Source organism: Crocuta crocuta, unplaced genomic scaffold (assembly GCF_008692635.1).
Source record: "Crocuta crocuta isolate KB4526 unplaced genomic scaffold, BGI_CrCroc_1.0 scaffold270, whole genome shotgun sequence".
NCBI lineage: Eukaryota > Metazoa > Chordata > Mammalia > Carnivora > Hyaenidae > Crocuta > Crocuta crocuta.
Window position 1 is genome coordinate 727,678 of NW_027527569.1, and position 23,913 is coordinate 751,590.

Consider the following 23,913-nt stretch of genomic DNA (forward strand, 5'->3'; position numbering starts at 1 on the left):
CTAATTACCTTTCCTGCTAAGATCACACACACCTCCAATCTCTCCTTGACCAACTCTCTTTCCAAACGAGTTTGCCTGAATCTGTTTTCCACCAAGGCCTTGATGCCACTGCTTTGACTTCGGCTCTTCACCACAGTCCCAACAGCTCACATCTGTACTGCTGAGATGTTACCTTCAAGCTGGTTTGGTCACCCAAGCTTACCTTGCTAGGCAACTGAGGTTGGCATTCATTTCCAGTGATGTGCCCACTTCACTCTCTTTATCAAAAATCAGAAGTACTGAGATCTTTTACCCAGTATAATTTTTCCTAACCTGTACCACCGTAAGGGAAACATATTAAAATTAAGTATTCCTAGGCACAATTAATCAGTGTTTCCAGGAGAGGACTCCAGGAACTTGTAGTTTAAATAAACATCTCAAGGGAGCTTTATAATTGGGTAAGTCTCAAAAGCACTGTTCTGCACTACTCCCAAACTTATGCACTTAGCCTGCTTCACAAGCTTCTTGCTGGGTTACAGTTCTCCTACTTCAGAGATCTTACACTGGTGGTTTTCAACCTTACCTGCACATTAAAGTGACTTTGGGAACACTTCAAAACTCCAGTGCCAGACCACACACCATGCTAAGTACCACGCCAGAATCTCAAGGGTCGAACCCAGATATCAATTTTTTTTTTAAAGCTCCCCAGATGATTGCAGTGTGAGAACCACTATCTTACATTAATTTATATTTCTTCTGCTTTCTCTGGATAGCAGAGAAGTGGACTGTGGCCCATTCATTCATGCCATTGCCATTACCAACTTCATATCTCCCAGAAATACCCATTTCCTCTTTAAATGTGAATTAAACATAAACATGAACATAATCTTTCAGAGCTCAGCTGGAACCCCACTCCCTTTTCAGGGTCATCTTTACCACTTCGTCTTCTCTTTTACAAAAGTAGAGCCTTTTATGTTCCAGCTATCTCCTTCCTACCTTATCTAAGCCAGCATCACGTCCCTTCCGGACCACAGCCTTGGACTCCTCCCCAGCAGTCTGCCTCTCCTCCCACTTACATTCTCTGCACAGCTACCACAGCAAAAAGTTCAAAGCTCCTGCCTCATGGTCACCAAGGAATTCCCACCGTGCTTCCTACCCACCGGAGCAAGCCCTGCGTCGTCCACGCTCCTGCCCTCTCTCTGGTCCCATCTCACTCACTCTGCTCCTCATTCTGCTCTCTTTCTGCTCGCTAAACAGACAAGCTAGTTCCTGCCTCGGGGCCACTCGGATGACGCAGCTCCTTCAGGAGTCAGCTCAAATGCCTCCTTCTCCACAGGTCCCTCTGACCACCCAGGCTGTTAGCAGCCCTGACCATCCCCAGGCGCTCCACCGCTCCAACCTGCTTTTTTATTCCACAGCTTTTAACACCCCCCACACTTTTCCTGCTTATCAGCTTGCCTGTTACTGTCTGCTGACTCCACAGGAGTATCGATTCTCTTTCTTCATTCCTTTTCACCACAACCTCCAGAAATCACAGCTTTTGAGGAAATGAATCAACTAATGAATGAATGACTATGAATAAATATAACTCAAAATGAAACGGTATACATCATATGTGGTTCTTTATGTGTCCATCTCAGAAGATCTTGCCTCTCTAACCAGATAATAAACTCATAATAGGTAGCAAGTAAACGTCTTTTTTTCCCAACCTTGAAAGTCAAGCACAGTACTGAGCAAATATCATGCATTTAAGTACTTACTTGTTGATTATTCTGGGATATTTTATAAGATCCTCAATATTGGATTGAAAAAGATAAGTGTGTTTATAAACTGTCTCAGTTTCCTGTAATCTTTTGACCCATAGGCATCCACACCTAAATGATAATGTTTACTATATCACACCTGAACAAGCATCATATGAAGTCTCTCACTGTAATTTGCCTTCCAATTTTTTCAGGTTTCAATTCCATTCTCTAAATTACATCCATCTTACAAAGTACCATCCAACTTGTAAATCCATGATTGTAGGCTTTGCCTGTATGTGGCCACTGTATTGACTGCTACAGAGTCAAGCACATTTCTGTCTGACTGATGTATATCTGTGCAGATCAAGCAGAGAGAGACCTCACGTTAACTGCTACAGGGATTGTCCAAGCTTCAGCCGCATCTCTAGAAATAAGGCCTTCCTCTGACTAGAACATTTTTTTAAAGCTTGCCTTGTAAAGGCCTGTGGTTATAGGTTTTGGTTTCAAGATTTTGTTATTACTATTGTTTACATTTGACATATCAAAACCAGTTCTTGAAATCTAGGCTTTGTTAAAAAGCTATCAAAAAGTTGAGGCACCTGGGTGGCTCAGTTGATTAAGCCTCTGATTTCTGCTCAGGTCATGATCTGATAGACCATGAGTTTGAGCCTCGCATCAGGCTCTGGGCTTACAGCTTGGAACCTGAAGCCTGCTTTGGATTCTGTCTCTCTCTCTCTCTCTGCTTCTCCCATGCTCATGAACATGAGAGCAGGAGAGAACTCTCTCTCTCTCTGCAAAAAATACAAACATTCAAAAAAAAGCTATCAAAAAGTTACTCTGCACAACTAAAACCAATGTTTCATTCTAAAGCCTTACTGACAATCACAAATACTAAGGAAATTGCTTTCTATGAATCAGAGGAAAAGAAAACAAAATTTAGGTAATCATAGTTATTTTGCTAGTTATCACTTAAAATATTATTTTATTTATACCCAATGTGGGGCAATACTACCTTCCAACACTGCTTTCCTATTTATTTCAGAATCAAGGACAATTCAGTCTGTCCCCAGATAAATGCTAAACATACATCTTCAAATAACTTTGAGTCTTAGGATACACACAACATTTACAAAATCCTTTTTAATCTTCAGTTCTGGTGACTAAAGGTAATGTTTCTCCCAAGTGCTGAAGATTATAATACAAGCCATAGTACACACCCATCATCTGCCTTTCAAAGCCTTGATGTATTTACCTATTCTCTCCCCAGGGTGCTAGTGGTTCCCATAAAGTCTTTTGTTGTTGCTATTGTTTATTTGTTTTTGAGAGACAGAGAGTGAGCTGGGGAGGGCCAGAGAAAGAGGAAAACAGAATCTGAAACAAGCTCCAGGCTCTGAGCTGGCTGTCAGCACAGAGCCCGATGTGAGACTCGAACTCATGTACCGTGAGATCAAGACCTGAGCAGGATGCTTAACCTACTGAGCCACCCAGGCGCCCCTAAAGTCTTTTGACCCAGGTGCGGGGATCCTGCTCCAAGACCCTCACTGACCCTTTCAGGGCTCAGAAATCACCACTGCTTTTCAAACAGGAATGTCACTCCAAAGGGAATCTGATAACAGATCTTGCAGGTACCAAAAGAAAATGATAAAATGTTCGTTCATTAAATGCACATTCCCTTTCTCTCCCAAAATGGCAAAATACTTTTTGACCTCATCATCAGCAATTTCTGCGATATGAACGTTATAACAGCCTTATAAGAAAAGCATTGTAAAAGTTCAGAGGTGAAAATATTATTCCATTGTAGAACCACATAAATGACCCTGTTCTCTAAAAACTCACAAGACTTGAAAATATTGAGAATACCTTTAGACTGACAGACAATCCAGAGATAGAAAAACACTGTAATTGGCCAATTCTGAATCCAGGAATTAGATGCCTTTCATTTCGCCACGGAATACATCTGATGGATGACATAATAGCTCCTCATATGCCATAAGTACGTGAACTAATGACGAGCCTGTTATGAAGCCGAGAATCAGTCACATGGCACTGTCTGCAGACACATGCATTTCCACAGCTAACATTCTTTTTCTTTTTTAAGTATAGTCTATCTGTCAGTAAGTCCCCAAATGACAACTTTGTAAGAACATACAGATGTAACCAAAGTCATATACTTAATTCCATAGAGTCTGTTCTTCAGCGTAAGGAGACAAAGCAAAAATATTCTTAATTCTGAAAAAAGAGGCATAGCCAGAAACAGGTCAGTAGTCAATTAATGTACTGTCAATTATGATTAAAATATATTCTTGTGAGTAGTAAAAAGGGGAGCTCAGAGTCAATTTTATGAAGACACCACATTGCTAACCAAGCAGAACTCATTTCCACTGGTTTTTACTATTGTGACAGTCCCAAAAGTAAAATCCTTTCTCAGGGGTTCCGGTTTTCCTAACTTGTGAGGCCGAGCTATAAAGCAGCATAACACAGCTTTAGTATTATGGTCCATTCATCCATCACTCATTGTAAAATTCAGTGGCCTAGGAAATTAAGTAAACTTGACCAAAGAGCAACATAATCTCTTAACATTAAAAATGAAATTAAGACACTTTTTTTTTTTTAGGGAGAAAATAAACCTAACTAAATACATTCTGCCTCGCCAGAATGGATGATTCTACAGAACATATGCTGCATTCAATGCTACAATATAAAGGGATTGGAATTAGGGCTGAGAGGACTCATATGGTAAATAAGAACATATGGATATAGCCAAATGTCATAGACCTGTCATGCCTCCTACCATCAAAGAACTAAGAAAAAGGCAAGCCAACAAATAACTCTACTACATGGCAAAAGGTATTAGTGTCAAGCAGAGGTACCGAGGTAGAGGGGATTTGGTACAGAAACACAAAGGAATTAGTTCAGACTCAAAGATTCCAGAGAGTATGAGTGTCAAAGGATCACGGTGCTTTCATTAAGGAGGCTTTTCATACCAGGAAGGTGCATGAACAAGGGTACAGAGGCAGAGCAATGGCTCAGAAAAAGTGTGGCTGGAGCAGAGGAAAAGCAGAGGCATCCAAGAGTATGATATGGGGCTGAGAAAAGATTCCAGATTCACAATGGCAAAGAACTTGAATGTAACCTGCTCCTAGACAACAGAAAGCTATCTACTGCTTAAAACATGATCTTAGCTATCTTAGAAAAAGTTACAGAGGCAAAAAAAAAAAAGGGGGGGGGGCTGTGTGTGACAGATAACCTATAAAAACCTCTTGAAACAGTCAAGGAAGGAGTGATGACATTTTCCTTATGAAAGAAAAATCACAAGGTCCACTGTGGAAGGAGGAGACAACAAATTATATGACTGAGACATCAAAACAGGACAGCAATCAGATTAAAACTTTTTGTAACAATATAGAGACAGAGTAAAGAATGAAAATCAAGTTCCATTAATGTATCTCTCAAAATAATTAAAGAGAATAACAGCTGAATTCCTACACAATTTTCTAAGCAGTTTACTCCCGAAAGAAATCAGACTACCAGGCCTGAGGACCTTCCACGTTTGCTACTGGACTGAAACTGAGAACAGTTTTACCTACTAGAAAGAAAAAACTTTTACACAGTCTTAAACCTTTGTTCTTTTCTTTCCTACTGGTATAATCTGCTAAACCAGATAGATCCAGGTCTTTGCAAGACAGATTTAAATAATAAAATTCTCATGTCCAAATTAAAAAAAAAAAAAAAAAAGGCTCTCCTGCTGCTAAGCAATCAGAAACAATTCCCAGTAAACTATCAAGGACAAAGGAGGAAGGAAACATTTATTTTCTGTCCTTGAATCAGGAAGCTTGGTGCCAAGCATTCCCCGTTAGCCTCAATTGTGCATCTTTATCCTTCTCGTCATCATCCTCATTTTATACAGGAGAAAAATGTGTTTCATTAGAGATCTGTGATTTGCCTAAAAGAACTTAGCTAATGTTGGTGGACCTGAGATGCAACCCAGATCCATCTAACTCCAACCCTCTTGCTCTTTCCAATGAGCAATTTACCTCCAGAGTTTGCCCTCAGCAACCCTTCCCACCTACCAATAACACCTCCACTCCCGTGGCCGGATCTTTCTTCATTTATGATTATGCATTCTTAAAATGATCATTGAGCATCTCCTGTGTGCTTGACCTGGATGACGAGCATTCATTAGTGCATTAAATTGTTTTATGTTAAGCATGGCACTCTAGGCATCACCCTTTCTTTATTCAAACATGTGTCAGTATGGATGTTACAATCACATCATTTCTATCTGCTTCCAAGATGCCTTCTGGTAAACAAATAAATCCATGATATTCATGCCATAAAAACTGTACTACTTCCCAATAAGTGTAGAAAATTTTAAATAGTTGGAGAAAAAAGAGTATTTACTATGGAACAATTTAAAATTTTCTTAGTTATTTAAGTAATTTTAATAGCTGAGAATTCTTGGTAAAGTTGTTAACACTGTTAATAGAATTCTAAATTACGACCATACTGCCACAAGGCTTACAGTATAACAACTAAGGAGTGTGTGTGTGTGTGTGTGTGTGTGTGTGTGTGTAAAACTAAGTACCCTCTTACTTAAATATTTACTGACGAATCACACAGTAGAAAACATCTCTGCATCAATGGATATAGGATTTCTCAGAAATGTCTCAAAGCCAACTTATACGAGAAGTCACTTACTACACAAGTTGACCTTTCTCTAGAGGCTTTTTGACTCATCAAGAGCTGCTGAGTATTACTACTAACTCAAGGACTCTAAACACTACCCAAATAATGGCAATCACATAAAGAGATCCATTTTAAAAGTGCACCACAAACTGTTCAATAAATTCCCTATTATAGTAAATACATAATACTGAAGGAAGAACAGAGGTACAACTATTCCCTAATTTTTCAAAACAAATGCCTTAGGATATTGCTTTTACCGGGTAAAAGGAGCTATCTGCTACTATTTACCCTTACAGAAGAAAAAAATGGATTGGAATAAATGGCAGTTTTCATTTTATAGTTGCTCACTATTCACACAAAAGGGCTTGAGATCCCCACCCAACTTCAAACCCATCCACGTTACCAGCACATCCAAACATGTATGAAGACAACTGAATGGTTCTTCCCCCAGCTGCCCACAGACCCACCGTTCCTTCTCACTGGTGTCATCCACAGTCTCAAATCTCATAATCTAAGGACATTACTGTAGATTAATTTTACAGTCAGATGTTTCCCCCCAAAGAGCCAAAAACAGTGTCTTCTACTCTTTCTAATAAAGATTTGCAGCATACCACAGAGAAAACCCTAGTGAAATAAGGGAATTAAAACTAGGTAGGATTAACCATAAAAACAGGTTATAAGAACATTTGAGTTAAATATAGAATATAAAAGTTTGCCTTAGAAAATGTCTGGGTGGTTTAGTCAGTTAGGTGTCCGACTCTCGATCTCGGCTCAGGTCATGATCTCACAACTCGTGAGTTCAAGCCCTGAACATTGACAGTGCAGAGTCTGCTTAGGATTCTCTCTCCGTCTCTGTCCCTCCACCACTCGCATGTGTGTGTTGTGGTGTGTGTGTGTGTGTGTGTGTGTGTGTGAGCGTGTGCTCGCTCTCTCAAAATAAATAAGCATTAAAATAATAATAATAAATAAAAGTTTGCCTAAACCAGTGGTTCTCAATCCTGACTGTACTTTAGAATAACCTAGAGATTATCAAAGAATACTGATGCTTCAGTCCAACCCCCAGAGATTGTGATAGAATTGGCCTGGGGGCAACCCAGGCATCAGGATTTTTAAAAGCCCCTCAGGTAATTCTCATCCCCAGGCAGGGTTCAAGGGCCACTGCCCGAAATTGTAGCCTAATGTCTACTAACACGAAGAAAGCAAAACCTTTCAGAAAAACATTTTAAAAATAAAAGTAAAAATTGAAATTTAAAGTTGCGAATCTGACTAACGGTCCCTTTCTTTTTCACATGGACCAATGAGTACAAAAGGCATAGAATTGTGCGACATTTGCTGTTAAAAACGTAAGTCTGTGCAGCTAAGTTTGTTATCGCTGTGTTCACCATCACGGACGTCTGTGAACGGACGAGGCACTTCTTTAAAGAAAGATTTCAGAGGAACTAGAAAAGTACAGATCACTGGAGCATACAGTTCTCCAAGCCCAGCTCCTGCTGTATCCATCACGCCATCAGACATCAGAGAGCTGCAAAGCCACACAAAGCAGCTCACCAGCGTGGACTTGGCCTACTTTGGACTGACTCCTGCTTGGAAATTACCGATATGATGAGACACCTTGCGTTTCACAGCATAAACACTTCATAAAGTACACAGGTAGAAATAACTTCAGTGTTATTAAAGCACAATTATTAGCAAAACTGTTTATTAAAAATATGTGAAATGCCATCTAATTTGTATGACCTGGGTTGAAGCATAAGGTCATTTTTTCCTGTTATTAGAGTATCAATGGAAAGGAGAAAGGGGCCTCAATTCTGTGTATTTTGCCTTATTGATGAATTAGAAAAACTTCAAATACAATAAAAAGTATGTAGAAGAATCAGAAGCATTGTTCAATTTTTATCAGTTACTCCTACACCACGTGGTTGTCAAACTGATACAAAATGTTGACATGTTGTATGTCATACACTGCATTTTACATAGAAAAGCTGGCCTTAGGTCAGGAAAACTATTTCTGCTACAAACATTTACAAGACTAGCCAGAAGTGATAAATCAAATATCAAGCCCAGAAACATCTTTGAAAAGCTACTGTGTGTAAGCTCTTGCTGAATCAAGCAACATGGGAGGGCACAAAAGCAACTGAGTCTTTGTTCTTCATGAGAGTTATTAATTAAAAGAGTAATGAAGAATTTTTACAGCTAGGTTTGTGCAAGCATGAAGAACCAGCTTTCTCTGGAAGCAATCTTTCCCTTGTTTATTTCAAAGCGTAAAACTTGGCAGACACGGTCTGAATGTATTAAAGACACAGGCAATCCTTCTCTCTGACTCGGAGAGAAATGGCAGAGACTGAAAACAAGAAAAATTATCACACTTACTATAAAATAATTGATGACAGGAAACAATGGATTCACTGAATGGTTGAGAGCGACTCACAACCTATGTCTCACTCACAGGATACATATCCCACAGCTGAGTACTCCCTGATGTATTTTTTCACATGAACTCTAAGAAATGCTTGCAAGCAGTTTAAATTTTAAAATTCACATACATGAGGTTTCCAAAACAGGAGAGTCTAGTGAAAAGACCACCATCTCCCTGCAGTATAAGGAAAGCCTAAGGATGCCCCTCCTAGTAAGGAGCCCTCCTACATAAATGATAGAAGAGCCAAGGGTGGTCCCCCCATGCCAGCACCTGCTCTACAGATATTCACTCCCAAGTGCGGTACTTTGTTGCTGGTTTTCTGCCAGTTTCACTAAGACCTTTGCTTTGTCTTCATATTCAATTTAGGAATTCATTCAAATTCATTTTGTACTGAAGTTAGCTATTTACTTCTCAGTGTGGCCCAGAATATAGTGCAAGTATGTGTGTTTATAGTTCCACAGACATGATACAGACTTTATTTATGAGTAAATGTGTTTTGTTTTATTGCCTGCAACATGCTAGCATTCATTTGTAGCAATATATTTCATTTTAGCTATGTTACTTTATGTACTTTTTAGGGATTGGTAAAATAGTATAATCAGAATTTAAGGTTTTCTGCTGAATTTTAGGATAAAGTATCCTGCATTTCTGATCCCCAAGTTTTTCCTCTACGAGATGTCTTTAAAATTACTTGAAACAGATATTAAATAGGGTACTTCCCCTGCAAAAAACGGGAGGGGCTGTCTTACAGAAATACACATCTTATATACCAGGAAACCTGTATTCAGAATCTTCTCTGATAGAACATATCAGTGCTTATGAGGATGGATGAGGGAGGTAAGGATGGAGGGAGGGAGAGAGGGGAAGAGGGATAAAGAAGGAAGAGAGAAGTTCTCTTACAACAGAAACCAACAGTATACATTCCTTGGATTCCTATTATATTTATATAGAGATTTCACTGAACAGTATGGAACAGTATGAAACACAGTTGTTAGAATGATGTCAATGTTACTGTTTGGTTTGTTCATTTTCTCTAATTTCTACTATCTGTCACAGCTCTATGAGGCTCTTAATGAATACTTTCTCAATTCTTTGGTGACCAGAGCCAAATATTTTACTGGTACTGAGAAATCTTTCAGAGGCTGGCCTACAAATCCCTCTTGATTTATCACTTACATGCCCTGAACACGGGATGAACAGGTTTCCACTGACCCATTTCCTAGAGAGGTCATATTATGTTCCCTAAACATAAATTTCACTTTTCTTTGTTTGAACCAGGGGTTCTCAAACTTCCTCTTTCATCACAATCACCTGGAGGGTCTGTTAAGCCACCAGTTGCCGGGCTCTCCCCCCAGAGTTTCTGATTATGGTAAGCAAAGAGTGGGACCTGAGAATCTGCATTTTAACAAGGCCTCACCTGATGCTGGTGCAGCTGGCCTATGGACCACACTTTGAGAATGACTGGTTTAAGAAAGCACCTTAAAGTATGAGAAAGGCATTGTTCTAAGATGTTATAAGAATTCCACTACCTCTACTATCTGTTTGACCTTGGGCAACTTAACTCTGCTTTCCTCATTTCATTTTCTACAACTGAGGTACCAGGTAGGGAGGCCTTAGACAAGAGTTGAAGCAGCAGGCAAAGAAATGAGAGAATGAAAATCCAAAGGGGCGCCTGGGTGGCTCAGTCGGTTAAGTGTCTGACCTCGGCTCAGGTCACGATCTCATGGTTCATGGGTTCGAGCCCCACGTTGGGCTCTGTGCTGACAGCCAGCTCAGAGCCTGGAGCCTGTTTCCGATTCTGTCTCCCTCTCTCTCTGACCCTCCCCTGCTCACACTGCCTCTGTCTCTCTCAGAAATAAAGTAAACATTAAAAAACTAAAAGAAAGAAAGAAAGAAAGAAAGAAAGAAAGAAAGAAAGAAAGAAAGAAAGAAAGAAAGAAAGAAAGAAAGAAAGAAAATCCAAAGGCAGTTTGAAACAGCAACAACAAAACAGTGAGTCAGATTTGAGACTAAGGGACTCTGGAGTGGAGTATAAGGGAAAAAGAATGAACTTTACATGACAGCTGCCGGGAACGCGAATTCAAGAAAAACACAAATAAAGGGGGACCTATTCCTACCTTTGAAAGAGTCTCAGAAGAACTGCTGGCCCCTTCTTGAGGGCCAGGGCCAGGCCCACCACTTGCACTCCATGTGAATTCTGGGTTTCAGGCCCCAAGTCCCTGTGGTTCCTTTACTGTCCTCTGTCTATCAAATCTTCCACTTTCCCCTCTCTGCTAATTCCTTCCTACCAAGGTATGAGCGAGCGTGCTGATGTCTCTTCTATCTTAATAACAAAAAACTTTCTCTCTACCTTGCCCCCTCTCCAACTGCCAACCTACCTCTTCTCCTTCCCTTCTCTTCACAAACCCCACCCCAAAATCATCCACAGTAATTTGCTACTCAACCTCTGGGCCTCAGACCAGCACTATCAACATCACCTGAGAGAGTTTCAAAACTGCAGAATCTCAAGCCTTCTCCTATTTACCCCATTTACCCAATTTCCTTCTTGCTTCAATAATGGAACTGATATTACTCCATTAATTTTTCTGGTCTAAACGATGACAGTCCACAGCTATCTAGCTGGATTCTACTCACCAAACACTGAATTTATTGTAAAAAAATAAATCTCAAGATATCTAGGATCAAAATTTAAATTCAGAATCCTTAATGATACCTTAAGATTTCTAACAGAATCTACAAAATTAAATCCAGACAAACAGCAGGGCATGTAAAAACACAGAAAAAACCTGCAAAAAATAAATATAATCCTAAGTATAAGGGCCAAATTAAAGTTTACCACGGGTTAAGCTATTTAAAAAAACTACATTGAAAAAGATCCTGGAGCTCAAAGGTGTTTTGAATAGTTTTTGGTTTTGTTCCATAGATGAGAAGACAGAATTGTCACTCTCCATTTCTCCAGTTCTGCTCAAATTAGGCACACATGGTTCCCTCAAAGGTAGAGCCCTGACACCCTACCTTGGTGAGTATCTCTGTCCCTAGGATGCTTTGGTCTTGCTCTCCTGATCCTTCTTCAGCACCACTGGGGTTTTGCAGATCCCCAGAAATGACAGCAGCCAGGCCACTTTGTTCCAGGAAATAACACTCACATAAACCATGTCTAAACTTATTCATTCAGCAAATATCCCCTAAGCACGTCCCTCCCAACCCCCCACCCCCACCTCATGCCAGGAATTGTGCTAACCTTAGAAACCCAGCAGTGATGAGAAAAAGTACACTCCTGCAAGCACGGACTTTAGGTCCCACAGGGAAGACAGGCTGCTTAAACAATTATAATTTGGCTCACAAATGCTGTGAAAAGTACAGAATAGTGTGGCTCCCCAGCAGGAGAATCTAGTCTAAGGAGGCAGTCAGCAAAGGCAGAAAGGGTATTAAAACTACATCAGAAAAAAAGAATAGCTCACAACCAGACAAAAAGGACTGGGAGAACATATCCTACAGAGAGAAACAACCCGTGTAAAAGCCTAGAGCTGAAAGAGAACAAGGTGGATTGGAGGAAGTGAAAGAAATGTCGTGCGTTGCAGTGCAGAATGTGGAGGACGTAGTGATGACAGGTTGGGTTAGAGAAGCAAGCAAGCGCCAAATAGTGGAGAAACTCGAAGCCTGTTTTAACGGCTGCGGATTCATCCTGAAGTAAATGAGAAGACTTGAGTCTGGGCTGCAATCTGGATTTGAAAGTGGCAAGACTGCAACTAGAAACATGGAATCTAACTGGGGTAAGTCAGGCAGGACCAAGGTCATGGCACTGGAACGGAGGGAGGTGAAAAGAATCCAGAGATACCAAGGAGAGTCGCCCTAATTAAGGGATTACCTGGACACTCAAGATACCTCCCTGGAACCCAGCTCAGACAAGACGGTTGTGGCACACAGTGAGATCAGAACCTCATACGAGGCAGAGGCAGGGCTGATGATGTCCACGTGGAACACCGCCCTGACCTGAGCCCAGCCTCTAAAGATCCATGCTTCTTTGAGGCTCAGGACCTCTCTGGTACTCCTGTGGCCCTTCCTGCTCCCTCTCTCCACCCCCACTCCTATGGGGGCCAGCTCTTGTTAAGATAACTGCGATGTTTACATGTCTAAAGATTGCCTTATCACCATTAAAGCCATTTACTATCTTGAGCTCTTTTTAACCTTAATTTCTCTGTATGTTGATGGTCTCTAATATCAGAAGATTAATTCCATTTTTATGTAATGAGTAAAGCATCTCTGATGTGTAATTACAAACATACTTTATTTTGGAGGCTCTTATTAGAATCCATATTAAATTAGAGGCACATTTTCTAATATTTATGTACATTATGCATGTATGTTTCAAACCAACGGCAATTTTAAGAAAATTTCCATCATATTTGATAATTTACATCATAAAAACCTATGTAAAAGCTAAGATGGGAAACACTTATGCATTTATTTTCCATGCTCTCTCGGCATCGGTAAAACAGTGAATGCCCCAACATATAAATGCTGAGCTCCAAAACTGTGATTGGAAGTCACATATTTGTGATGTCGCTCCTCAGTATGTGGTTTGGTACAGGGTGGCATGGGACAGAGGCTGAGTAAGCCTGGACCAGAAAAGTAGCAGCAGTCAGGAGACAAAGACAAGCTCCATGGTGGGTCTGGCTAGGTGGGGCCTAGTGGCTACGGGCCACTAGGATGTCCAGCCCCTTTCTGACCCCTGTCAAGGCCGATGTAGCTAAAAGCCTTTTCCGGAATCCACTCACATAACATGAAAAGCAGGATCTGGGGCAGGTAGTGGGAGTGCTGAAGATTCGGTCCTCAGAGTAGAAAGCGGTGAAGGGGACAACAGACAAGGGGTCGGACAAACTTAAGCACTGTCAGCTAGAGGGGAGGGAAGCTCCAAAAGCCATCTGGTCAGTCAGTTGTTTCCCAGCACCTCAAACATAGAAAAGCTAAATCCAATTGAAAATAATAGTGCTGCTGTGCACACACCACCATCCCCCAGCACTCTAGATATGAGCTCTGCATTCAGTGAACATTTACTACATAAACGTGGAAATCAATACTAATATGGTTTCGTTGTCTCTCACTTTCTTTTCACTATAAACAGCTACTCATCAGGGCCTATCTCTCAGCTATGAAGACAATGAACACATAAAACTGTAGGGGGGAAAGCATATACCTGACACTTCATCTATCTACTTCCCTCCTGTGAATGCCAAATTACTGTATAATTGCACCTGTCCAGATTTCCCTTACCTGCCCCACTTCACACACACATATACACGCTCAAGTTTTAATCCTAAATCTGTTCACTGAAGTTCAATGCCATTTTCCCCACTAATAAGGCCCCGCCCCTGTTACTATGTCCTCTTCAATCCTTAGTCAACAATTACGAACATCCACTAATGCCTGTTAGTGGCCAGTCTCTGTGCTCTGGGTCTCCCTCATCTACCTACTCAGACACAAGATGAAATTTTTGCCAACATTATGAGGCCTATTTAACAGGAAGCTGTTGTAAAATAAAGAATATAGTTTTTCTCACTCATTTCCTCCTCTATGGATCAAAGAAGACTCTTGGCTAACGAAAAAGTAGTGCTGCTCCAATTTATTCATTACCTCCACCCCTTCTCCACTCTAAAAATTAGGATGTGCTCAGATACAAGGAAGGGAACACATGGACACAATGGCTTAAACTCTTGTTTGTCTTTTTAAACATTCCTAATAAAGTAATCCTAGAGTTGCTTTCACTGCTCAGCAATGTCAGAAAGGACCCAGGTTCTTTTCATCCAACTATTTCACTACTCTCAGTGTGCTGGCATTAATTTCTCAATATTGCCTCACAGTTGCAAATTGGCTACCACAGACCCAGGCTTCATATCTTCACCTGGCAGTGCTGCATACAGAAAACAAGTGGCTGATGTAAAAAAACAAAAAACAAGAAATTATCTTTAATTGCTCTCTTTCATGAGCCTCAATCTCTTCACACCAAGAGGCAAATCTTTATCAAAAGCTCAGAAGATTGCTTTTTACCTTTCACTGGCCCTTGCCCAACCTTAGAATAATATTGGCAAAACAAATCTAAGCCTTTCATGGATTAACCCGTTGGGAATAAGCACATCTCTTCCAAAACAAAATTGGAATGCTTTAGAAAGGAAGTAGGAAGCTAGATATTGAGTAGACCGCTAACCGCACCTGCCACCCATCACCCAAAATGATTTTGAGAAATGTGTCAATGGATTATCTAGGCTTCTTTGATCCTTCCTCCCTTCCTTCCTCCCACTACTGAGGAGCATTTAAGTAAAATTACAATGTGGCAGAATTCTAAGAACAAGTTCTATTTATCTCTTCCGTGTGCAGTCTAGTCCTTTAATAAATATAATACAGAAGTATATCTCTAAGAAGCTGTAGAAAAATAAATCAGAATAAAGACATAGCTGAGTTCCTGAAATGCTGTATCAACTATATCATACTTTCTTATTTGTTTACTTTGCCATTTCAGCTCTGCTTTATTGAATTCTGGATTGCTCAGTTGCTTCAATGGATAGTTGATGCTGTAAATTAAGTTCCCCAGCCTCTGTCAATCTGTCAAGAAGCATCCCACTCAACATTTATTGAGGGCCTGCTGTTTCTAAACACTTGAGAAGAGTTGCATAGGTAAAGCAACCCTGAAAATTCCAGTCAAGAGTATTTGATAATCTAAATATAGCTCGGGGCACCTGGGTGGCTCAGTGGGTTCAGCATCTGACTTCAGCTCAGGTTATGATCTCATGGTTTGGTTTGTGAGTTCGAGCCCCTCTTCAGGCTGCGTGCTCTCAACGCAAGGGCCCTCTTCAGATCCTCTGTCTCCCTCTCTCTCTCTGCCCCTCCCCAGCTCGTGCTTTCTCTCTGTCTCAAAAATACATAGAAATGTTAAAAAAAATTATAAATATATCTATAATACAGTTTTGAATGTCAGGTATGGAGTTTTCTTAGAGTAAGTCACATCAGTCTTTCAAATTACGTATCTTTTTTTTTTTAAATGCTTATTTATTATTGAGAGAGAGACAGAGTGAGAGCATGAGAGCAGCAGAGAGGGAGACACAGAATCTGAAGGAGGCTCCAGGCTCTCAACTGTCAGCACAGAGCCCGATGCGGGACTCAAGCCCACAAACCATGAGATCATGACCTGAGCTGAAGTCTGACACTTAACCAACTGAGCCACTCAGGTGCCCCTCAAATTATATATCTTTAAATAACAACTGTGTTCCTTCTTTAATTTACTATCAACCTAATACCCACCTTTGTTGGGTTTTGTTCCTTCTCCTTTAATAGTGACTCTATTTATCTGAATCCATCCATTTATTCTTCATTTTTCAAGTTTAAGCTAACAGATGGAGAGACAATTTACTTCCAAACATCTGTACAGAAACACTTTACCTATAGCTCCTGCTGCGAGTAAAACTGATTTTAATTGTAAGGTATCTGCAGATTTCTCTTACAGGCGCCGTAAGTGAACGTTTTCAGTGTGAGAACAAGTTCTCACCTAGGTTCTTGCTGTCAGGCACACTCATGTTCCAAACAAATCATGCATACCACTAGAGCAGTGGTGTAAACAGACCCTTGACAGTAAACAATGGTTTTGATATCACAGATGTTCATAAGAGTCTGTTTAAGATTGCTGGAAATGTTTATGTGTGTGCCATTCTATTAATCATATAACTGCACATATAATAATTAAGAATATTGATTGAGTTTGCATTCATTGAGTACAAAGAGACCATTACCTAGAAAGACTCTAGAGAGACTAAAACGTGCCTATAAATTGTATAACACTATTTTCACTCACATAATGATGGGATTTTAGTAACATCTATGTATTAGGTTAGCAAGTTTTCCTGAAAATACCCGAAAGAAAGTTAGTGAGTGCCCTCTTACCCACAGCAGTCATGTGTGTACTATACTTGCACACTCGTAATGTCAGTCAGAGTCTTTCCATGGCTCCTGCTCCTCCACCCACCCCTGTAATGTTGGGACTTCCAGTGCCCCCACCCCCAGCTCCGTCCTCCCTGCTGGTCTCATCCTTGGTTAGGACTTCAACTATTACCTAAATGTCAGTGGATCCTAAATCTATGTCTGNGCACAAGCTGGGGAGGGGCACACAGAGAGAGAGACACACAGAATCTAAAGCTGTCAGCACAGAGCCCAACATGGGGCTTGAATTCACAAGCCCGAGATCATGACCTGAGCCCAAAACTGGATTAACTGACCAAGCCACCCAGGTGCCCCAATGAGGTATTATTTATAATAAGACCTCTAGAAAGGGAAGAAGCCAGCCACAATGAGAGTCAAAGAGAAGAACATAACAAAGGTCCATGGCTGGAAGGAAGGCCATGGTAGCTAGGGCCCAGTGCATAATGGGAAAGTTATATGGGTCAAGGGTCAGAAAGGTAAATAGAGGTGAAATCACCCACAGCATCATGTTCATAATCATAAGTCTGAATCTAACGTGAAGCATGATTGGAAGCCAAAGAAAAGTTTTCAGCAAAGGAGTCACATGATCTGGTTTACATTCTTTAAAAATCACCAGAATTGTTTCCCAGTCCCAATATAGGGGTCAATTCTCTGCATCAAAAACGTTGTATAGCTCCTGATGTATGGAGTAACCACATGGTCCAGCTTGCTCTAGGGAGTCCTGGTTTCTGCCTATTGTCCTGGTATAATTATTAACAGTTCCCTACTTTCGACTCTCACAAGAGCCATAGGGAGACCATAAATCGTATAGTCAACTTACTGATAGGTAATAAAGTAAAACAGGGGTGCCTCGGTAGCTCAGTCGGTTAAGCATCCGACTTCGTCTCAGGTCATGATCCCGCAGTTTGTGGGTTCAAGCTTCCAATTGGGCTCTGTGCTGACAGCTCAGAGCCTGGAGCCTGCTTCAGATTCTGTGTCTCCCTCTCTCTCAGCCCCTCCCCCACTTACACTGTCTTTCCTCTCAAAAAAATAAAATTAAGACATGAAAAAAAAATTTTTTTAAATAAAAATAAAGTAAAACAGTCCTTGGGTTGACATTCAAGGCCCTTCTGAACCTGGTCCTAATTCACTTCTCTTCCTTTCTCCCGCATGGTGTTCTGGTCACTTCTGAAATGCAATGCTGCAAGTATCCTAATTAGAATATATATTCTTGACTGCCCTACCTCTGATCATGTTCCTGCCTCTTGCTGCACATTCTGTGACCATGGACTAGTAGATAGATCCTTGAGGGCCAGACCTGAGAAGTCTTTCCAAAAAACAGGCAGAATGAATGGCTTCCTCCTCTGTGCTTTGTCAATATCTTTATTAAAGAATTTATCACACTGGGTTAATTACTTAAAGGTCCTTTTTCCCTGCAAAAATGGTAGGTACTCATTGGCAAGGACACCATCTCCTCTTATGTGTTTTTTTGGGTCATCACCACCCAGTGCATACCTAGCCCACAGCTGGTCCTTGATATATGACTGCTGGATAAGTCATTTAATATAAGTGTAACATAACATACATAGTAAAATGATAAGGTTAAGTAATGAGATTTTAAAATTATTTTATCCAGTATGCTTAAAACATTGCTGCCTTCACATCATGATTACTTTCATTCTCCAACTCCATCTCAATGTCTAATGTAGCCCCATTCTTTAGGAACTAACAATAAACTTTTAATGGACAAGTATAAATAAAAACATCTTTAGAGGGCAAGAAGAAGTCTAGCTTTAGGAATCTAAACAATTTCTAAATAATTGTGAAAGTGAAACAAAACATAAGTGGTATAACCACTGCAGAAAACAGTATGGAGGTTCCTCAAAAAATTAAAAATAGAAATATTAGGAATATTATGTGATTTAGTAATTCCACTGTTGGATATTTACCCAGAGAAAATGAAAACTCTAGCAAGAAAAGATATAAGCACCCCTATGGTTTTTTTCAAGTTTTTATTTAAATTCTAGTTAGTTAACATACTTGGTAAAATTGCTTTCAGGTGTAGAATTTAGTGATTCATCACTTACATATAACCTCTATGTTTATTGCAGCGTTATTTATAATAGCCAAGAAATGGAAGCAACCTAAGTGTACATCAATAGACAAATAGATAAGGAAAATGTTACACACACACGTGCACACAAACACACACACACACACACACACACAGAGGAATATTACACAGCCATAAAAAGGATGAGATCATGCCATTTGAAGTATGATAATACCCTAGGGGGTATACTTCCGAATACCCCCTAGGGTATTATACTAAGTGCAATAAGTCAGACTGAGAAAGTAATTACCATATGATTCCGCTCATAAATAGAGTCTTAAAAAAAAAGAGTAAACAAATAAAAAGCAGAATCAGACCCATGCCAAAAAACTGATGGTTGCCAGAGGGGAGGGGCCCAGGAAACTGGGCAAAATGGGTGAAAGGGGAAGGAGATACGGGACTCTAGCTATGGAACAAGTCATGGAAATAAAAGACACAGCATAGGGAATACAGTTGATAATGTAATAGCCATATAACAGACTAGATGATGGCTATACTTATGGTGAGCACAGCATAACATATAGAGCTTTGGACTTGAAACTAATGTAACATTTGTGTCAACCATACTCAATTTTTTAAAATTTATTTTTATTTTATTTTATTTTAGGGAGAGAGAGAGAGTGTGTGTGTGTGTAGGTGTGTGTGTGAGGGGAAGAGGGGTAGAGGGAGAGAATCTCAAGCATGCTCCATGCACAGCCCAGTAGTCCAACACAGGGCTTGATCCCACAACCCCGAGGATCATGACCATAGCAGAAATCAAGAGTCGGACACTCAACTGACTGAGCCACCCAGGTGCCCCTATACTCAATTTTCTTAAAAAATTAAATTAAATTAAACATAAACAATAAAAAAAAAACCCAGAATGATATAGTACCAGAAGACAATTTCATACACTCACCACTCTTAAGCAATCCTGAACACATCCTGCTCAGAAGAAGTTTTTGACGTAACTGCAGAACCTCAGATTCCAAGGCTTTGACTTTGGATCTCCAAGTTGACTCCTGCTCAGATACCACCTTGGCAAGGTGCTCTGTATATTCTCTGCTGCTTTTGCCCGCCGGTTTTGAGCGGATAATGGCCACGGCCAGAGCCAGCTTTGAAGTTCTCAAATACCATGCTCGATTGTCCATCCTGGCTTTTGTTCCTGTGATTTAGTAAGAATAAAAGTTACAGAAATTCCTTTTAACTTTTGCAGTGCTTTTCATTTGCTCAACATTGATTTTGCAGAGTACCACTAATTAGTAAGTTTGTAATACAACTTGACACCAAGTAACAGAAAAAAATTGCTCAGGAACTGAAAAGAGTATGAAAAATATGCAAAAGTAAAATGCACACACACGCATATTAAGTGTATTAAAATTCAAGACAGTAGGTTCAGACAATCTGACAAATTCTTGGGGTGGAAAAAACACACATTAATTCATTTAGTGTTTTCTAACCAGAGGCACATATCAGAATCTCTAAGAGAGCTTTTAAAATAATATACATTTACATATATTTGGTCCCAGCTCCCCAAAATTCAGATCTAGCAAATCCGGGATAGGCACTGAGGCTTTTACATTTTGAAAAGAATCTACTCTGTAATCAGAACCCCTAAATGAAATCATTTATTTAGTGTAATCATTTATTTAAATGTAAGCCCTTCTGCTCCAATTCATTTTGCTAAGTCTTACAGTCCCTGCTTCCCAATTGTGCATTCCTTCTCAAACTATTACCTACTTACTATCATTCCTGCCTTTAACCAGGCTCCTCCAATGATCCTGCGAACCATCTTTAAGATATTTCCATCATTTAAATTGTGGCTGTGCTCCAATTCTGTGCTTGCAAAGAGTTCCAAGTGTCACCACGAGCACTTTTCCAAACCAGTGCTGCATCACAATCTAACTATAGGAATTTATCTGTGAGGACACAATACTGCCTTCACTGGATGAATACCACGATCCCAACCGAAGTATAAACCCCTTGTGGCCTCCACAAGGGGGAGCTTTGCACATAAAATGTGCTACATAAAAGTTTGTAATGAATCATACAATGGTCCAGAAAATTTAGGTCTTTGGTTGCCACATCTATTCTACTAACATGTTCAAATTCTTTACTCCACATCTTACACTTTATGTTCTTCCATTTCTCAAGCCTATCCTTCCACTGTGGCTAAATCATACTCATACAATCAGATACACACAACCTCAGCTCATTCCAATTCACATTTCTGTTATGGAATTTTCCCCAGTTGTGACACCATGACTCTCACAGCTGCCAAGGTCCTGCTGTGCATCCTTCAAAGAGTGCTTCATATACCACCATATCAAATCTTTCCAGATTTATTACCACCCATAAAACTATGTACCTATCTGATATTCTATAGTTTACACTGAAAATACACAAACTAATAGGAAGCATAATGCTGATTTATTATGATTAAGAGCAACACATAAATGTATGTATGATATGTTCATAACAGAATAATTTATAGTAGAAAACCGTGACCAACAAAATAGTTAACAATGATATGACCATTCATATGAATACTATATATTCAAATAGAGTTTTCAGAGATATTCTTGATTAGCATGGGAAAGAACTAATTATAAGTTGACTGTAAAAACAGTGACAGAACAAAACTATACATATGTAGTAGGGTACGAATTATACAATAAATAAATAAANTTTGAAGATACTTCTCTGAATTTTCCTAATTTTTATCAATAAACATATATCAGATTATAATTAGAAAAAATTTATGAAGAATAGATTTCCAAAAGAAGGTATAGCTGCTATACTTTTAGCCTTTCAGAGCTGCATAATACACCCCAGGACTAGATACTGTTAAGATAGACAAACTACTTAGAATTATAGCTCCACAAGTTTTAGCTTTCACAGCAACCATTTCACTTGGCTGGTTCATCCCTCATCTGAGTGTCAGCAACGGTGAACAGTAGACTCTCTACCTCTCAGTGCTTCAGGAAAGCATCTATGTGCAGAGAGCATGGAGCATGGATGACCCTCCCCAAAGACATAAGGCTACTGGGATACCTAGGTGGCTCAGTTGGTTAAGCCTCTCCCTCTTGGCTTTGGCGTAGGTCATGATCTCAAGGTTTGTGGGATCGAGCCCAACATCGGGCTCTTCACTGATAGCATGGAGACTGCTTGGGATTCCCTCCTTCCCTCCCTCCCTCTCCCTCCCTCTCCCTCTCCCTGCACCTCCTCTGCTCTCTCGTGTTCTCTCCCTCAAAGTATACAAACATTAAAAAAAAAAAAGAAGTATGCCTACTATCAGATGTAACAGCCCTAACAAAAAATAATAACAATAATGAAGATAATAAGTTACTTATTTAAAGCATTTTGGTTAGAAAAGGATCTGAAATTCAATTCTGACTGGTGAGAATCCAGGCTTAAAACTGAAAAGTAAAAACAAAAACATTACAAAAAAATCTGTTTATTAGCACAAAACAACAAAGTTCTCTGAATAGCACAAACAGCAAACTCCCTGTCATCTTGCAAAGATATTTGATTAATTGATTTAAGCGAACAGATTAATGAAATGCTCTTATTTTTAAGTCATCACATGTGATTTGTTAATAGTCTTCAAACCGTGCTGAATATCAGTCAACAACATAAAAGGGTCAAATTATAAAGTCCTTCTGGATTAAAACTATCCCAGGGTCACTTATCTCAACATTAATTAGAATTATACCACAAGCGAAGAGGAACAATTGCTAATAGATGTGTTGGTGCAGCTTCCTACTATATAAATTACACTCAAAACACACAAAATTACAACCTACAGCCAGACAGAACCAGGCTTTTTAAACTGTTTCCTCGTGTTCTGGAGTGTGTGTGCGTGCGTGCGTGTGTGTATGTGTGTGTTTATAAACATGAGCGGTTTTTATCTAAGGATAGCATTCTTATCCTCAAAGTGCCATTTGCAATGTAAGGCTAATTCTATTTCCCCTGAAAATTCATGGAAAAAAAGATGAGCTTCCCAAACATATTCTCTACTTAATTGAAGAAAGATCAGTCGTAACTTTCAGAAAGCCTTTTTAAAATTCAATTTATGCTTAAATAATTATCGTAAATAATTAAAATGAACATTTAATGTTCCCCAAGAAGGTATTTAGTGTCTCTGAATTCTGAACAGCAGAAAACACAAAATTTTAACAGTCTTTTTAGAACAGAACATTAGTTCAAATGAGCTTTCTTTTTCTTCACAATTGGGAACAGATCTTACCATTGCAAAATCCCCCAGAGGGCTACAGAAAAATCTGGTTGCATTCCTTAGGATCCCTGTATTCTCCTTCAGGCAATGGATGCAGAAATGGCTACTCTGTAAACAATACTTAGGCAATGTTTATCTACCCTATTTCTCCTACCCTCATGTTCCCCTATCGAACTTTGTATCAACTAACCAATTCTCTGAACTGTCAAAACTGTTTTGAATTATAATCCTGAATTCTTTTTTTAAAGATTTTATTTATAATCCTGAATTCTAAAGTTTGTTCATCTCCAAGGTCACTGATGAAAAGTCCATAAGCTAAAGAGACCCAGATAATTACTATATATGTGAAATTTTAAATTTAGGTAACCATTCAGAATATTTCCCTAACAAACACTTTCAAAATACGTATCCCTCTTTAGGCCAGCAATAAAATTTTAAGATTTTATCTTAAAAAAAAAAAATGACCAGAGCTACATACAGAACTTTTTGCCCGTGGATGATCTTATAGGATTTTATAATTACCAAAACAAAACCTGTTACCACCTTGAGCATTTAACAACACAGGTAGATACGTTAAATTGCGACATGATATACAATTGAATTGAAAATATATTTTAAAACATTTAAAACTATGGGAAAATATTTCCTACATGATGTTAACTGCAGAGTAAACAAAAAACAGTAAATGTACTGGAGATTCGTGGAGGAATACATAGACAGGGATTGATATGCTGATAGATTTAGAGATAGGAAGGGGGGGAAGGACAGAGGGAAAGAAAAGAGGTAAAAAGAAAAATAAGAGGGAGGGAGA

General features: G+C 39.6%; 1 protein-coding gene across 1 annotated transcript in view; it reads right to left on the bottom strand.

The window, feature by feature from the left end:
- Positions 1-23,913, bottom strand: part of MEI4 (meiotic double-stranded break formation protein 4) — a 216,559-nt gene that overhangs the window by 166,293 nt on the left and 26,353 nt on the right. Inside the window, exon 2 of the mRNA XM_077770392.1 lies at positions 19,785-20,030. Coding sequence (XP_077626518.1) covers positions 19,785-20,016 — 232 coding nt within the window. The 5' untranslated portion in view covers positions 20,017-20,030. The remainder of the gene's footprint in view (positions 1-19,784; positions 20,031-23,913) is intronic.